The sequence below is a fragment of the Eptatretus burgeri genome, chromosome 9, assembly GCF_056783735.1.
Source record: "Eptatretus burgeri isolate ZD-2024b chromosome 9, Ebu_testis_v1, whole genome shotgun sequence".
In the NCBI taxonomy this organism is placed as follows: Eukaryota; Metazoa; Chordata; class Myxini; order Myxiniformes; family Myxinidae; genus Eptatretus; species Eptatretus burgeri.
In genome coordinates this window covers 47625508-47629124 of record NC_140969.1, presented here as the reverse complement: position 1 = coordinate 47629124, position 3617 = coordinate 47625508, and the positions used below count along the sequence as shown (strand labels likewise).

Sequence of the window (3617 nt, the reverse complement as noted above, 5' to 3'; positions counted from 1 at the left end):
GTGGTGAAATGTGGCTACGTGACAAGCTGTGGTGAAATGTGGCTACGTGACAAGCTGTGGCGAAATGTGGCTACGTGACAAGCTGTGGTGAAATGTGGCTACGTGACAAGCTGTGGTGAAATGTGGCTACGGGACAAGCTGTGGTGAAATGTGGCTACGGGACAAGCTGTGGTGAAATGTGGCTACGTGACAAGCTGTGGTGAAATGTGGCTGTGGGACAAACTGTGGTGAAATGTGGCTACGGGAAAAGCTGTGGTGAAATGTGGCTACGTGACAAGCTGTGGTGAAATGTGGCTACGTGACAAGCTGTGGTGAAATGTGGATACGGGACAAGCTGTGGTGAAATGTGGCTACGGGACAAGCTGTGGTGAAATGTGGCTACGTGACAAGCTGTGGTGAAATGTGGCTACGGGACAAGCTGTGGTGAAATGTGGCTGTGGGACAAGCTGTGGTGAAATGTGGCTACGTGACAAGCTGTGGTGAAATGTGGCTACGTGACAAGCTGTGGTGAAATGTGGCTGCGGGACAAGCTGTGGTAAAATGTGGCTACGTGACAAGCTGTGGTGAAATGTGGCTGCGTGACAAGCTGTGGTGAAATGTGGCTGCGTGACAAGCTGTGGTGAAATGTGGCTACGTGACAAGCTGTGGTGAAATGTGGCTACGTGACAAGCTGTGGTGAAATGTGGCTACGTGACAAGCTGTGGTGAAATGTGGCTACGTGACAAGCTGTGGTGAAATGTGGCTACGTGACAAGCTGTGGTGAAATGTGGCTACGGGACAAGCTGTGGTGAAATGTGGCTACGGGACAAGCTGTGGTGAAATGTGGCTACGGGACAAGCTGTGGTGAAATGTGGATACGGGACAAGCTGTGGTGAAATGTGGCTACGTGACAAGCTGTGGTGAAATGTGGCTGTGGGACAAGCTGTGGTGAAATGTGGCTACGTGACAAGCTGTGGTGAAATGTGGCTACGGGACAAGCTGTGGTGAAATGTGGCTACGGGACAAGCTGTGGTGAAATGTGGCTACGGGACAAGCTGTGGTGAAATGTGGCTACGGGACAAGCTGTGGTGAAATGTCGCTACGGGACAAGCTGTGGTGAAATGTCGCTACGGGACAAGCTGTGGTGAAATGTCGCTACGGGACAAGCTGTGGTGAAATGTGGCTACGGGAAAAGCTGTGGTGAAATGTGGCTACGGGAAAAGCTGTGGTGAAATGTGGCTACGGGAAAAGCTGTGGTGAAATGTGGCTACGTGACAAGCTGTGGTGAAATGTGGCTACGTGACAAGCTGTGGTGAAATGTGGCTACGTGACAAGCTGTGGTGAAATGTGGCTACGGGAAAAGCTGTGGTGAAATGTGGCTGCGGGACAAGCTGTGGTGAAATGTGGCTGCGGGACAAGCTGTGGTGAAATGTGGCTGCGGGACAAGCTGTGGTGAAATGTGGCTACGGGACAAGCTGTGGTGAAATGTGGCTACGGGACAAGCTGTGGTGAAATGTGGCTACGGGACAAGCTGTGGTGAAATGTGGCTATGCGACAAGACCAGGTGAAATGTGGCTGTCCCTGCAGTGGGTAGGGACAAGTTGTGGTAAAATTTGGGTGTCCTGGTAGTGGCTATGGGACAAGATCAGGTGAAATGTGGTTATGGGACAAGACCAGGTGAAATGTGACGATGGAACAGAACCAGGTGAAATGTGGCTGTCCCTGTCATGGGTAGGGACAAGCTGTGGTAAAATTTGGGTGTCCTGGTAGTGGTTACGGGACAAGACCAGGTGAAATGTGGCTATGGGACAAGACCAGGTGAAATGTGGCTACGGGACAAGACCAGGTGAAATGTGGCTGTCCCTGTCGTGTGTAGGGACAAGACCAGGTGAAATGTGGCTATGGGACAAGACCAGGTGAAATGTGGCTATGGGACAAGACCAGGTGAAATGTGGCCGTCCCTGTAGTGGGTAGGGACAAGACCAGGTGAAATGTGGCCGTCCCTGTAGTCCACAAAACCGAGTGCAGTGTGGTGACCCCAGTGAAAATTACAGAACAAAACCCAGTGAAGTGTGGACGTCATGGAAGGGGCTTTAAGACGAGACCAAGTGCAGTGCGAGTATCCAGACAGGGTCTATAGCATTTTTTTTAAAAGCCAAACAGTGCAGTATGGTCGTGTGTACAAAATCAGAATCCATTGAAGATGGTGAAGATCCCAGTGAAAGCTCCAGGACGAGAGCCGCAGTGAAACGTGGACAACCCTGAGGTGATTTTACGACGAGACAAAGCGTCATGTGGTGGTTCATGTGGTGGTTCATGTGGTGGTTCATGTGGTGGTTCATGTGGTGGTTCATGTGGTGGTTCATGTGGTGGTTCATGTGGTGGTTCATGTGGTGGTTCATGTGGTGGTTCATGTGGTGGTTCATGTGGTGGTTCATGTGGTGGTTCATGTGGTGGTTCATGTGGTGGTTCATGTGGCGGTTCATGTGGCGGTTCATGTGGTGGTTCATGTGGCGGTTACCTCCAAACTTGTCCCAGCTGCAAGATATGAATCACCGCTTGCCAAGACCACACGCACACACTGCAGCAGCGGCGGCCCGGCGGCCGACGAGACGGTCTCGGACCATAGTCCCGAACAAACCAGCAGAAGCTGAGAGCTTGCACGGCTAACGACGGTCCTAACACGAATCCCAGAGTGAGAGCGAAGCACGAGTAGTCTTCACTCGAGTAGTATGCCAGGGCCAGGCAAACGTCCGTAGCCACGTCGGACAACAGCACCAGGAGCGCCGCCACGACCCACGCGAAGTCCAGCGCCGTGCACCCGTCCTCGCTGGACCCGAGTCGGCGACCGAGCGCCCGAAGGCACCCGCTGCGGCATCCGCAGTAACACGAAAACGAGTCGCAGCAATAGCACACGTGAAAGGTGCTCTCGGTCTCTGGCGCTGCTTCGGACGCGTCTGACGACGGGACGAGTCCGCCAGCGCTGCCGGGGTCTCCGCCGGCCATAGCGCCGGCTCGTCAAGCATCCTCAGCTCATCTCTCGGGCCATGGAGGAGGCCGAAGTGAGAAGACTCTTCTTCCTCTTAAGGCACATCAGTCTTCTTCTTCTTTATGGTTTCATCGGCGTCTTCACGAAACGAGAGGCTCCGTGTGTACGCCACGCCCCCAAAACAAACGTAAATGCGTAAGGCGGCGATGTGACGCAATGACGCAATGACGCAATGACGCAATGACGCAATGACGCAATGACGCAATGACGCTCGTACGCGATATGTTTCCATGAATCTGAATTAATCGTTTTACGGAGTTGAGGATACTTGTCCAGTGTACTGAACAGATCTTGCAGTCCTTCGTCATGAATCCCGATTTTCGGATTGACAAGATATTAAAGCCTGCTTCTGGTGACTCATACGTAATAATGGACTTGCATTCACGAGAGCGACCGGCTGTCGACGCAGGTGAACGTCGGACCGCTTAATACGAAAACCGGTGGGATGACGTCACATTCCGTCTGTAGATCGCTAATCACTGGACACAATGACTGAGAGGCATTCGGAGGATGTGTTCCAAGCGGATCGCTTGCTTGGCTGCCTGATCACCATGACGACACGGCTGGTGGACACCTGCACCTTCCCTTA

The 3617-nt window shown here is 52.9% G+C and overlaps 1 protein-coding gene across 1 annotated transcript in view; it reads right to left on the bottom strand.

Annotated features, from left to right (window-relative positions):
- XKR6 (XK related 6) overlaps positions 1-3134 on the bottom strand; it is a 31455-nt gene extending 28321 nt beyond the window's left edge. The window contains exon 1 of the mRNA XM_085895104.1: positions 2501-3134. Within this exon, the coding sequence (XP_085751230.1) occupies positions 2501-2985 (485 nt within the window). The 5' untranslated portion in view covers positions 2986-3134. The remainder of the gene's footprint in view (positions 1-2500) is intronic.
- Positions 3135-3617: the final 483 nt, after the last annotated feature.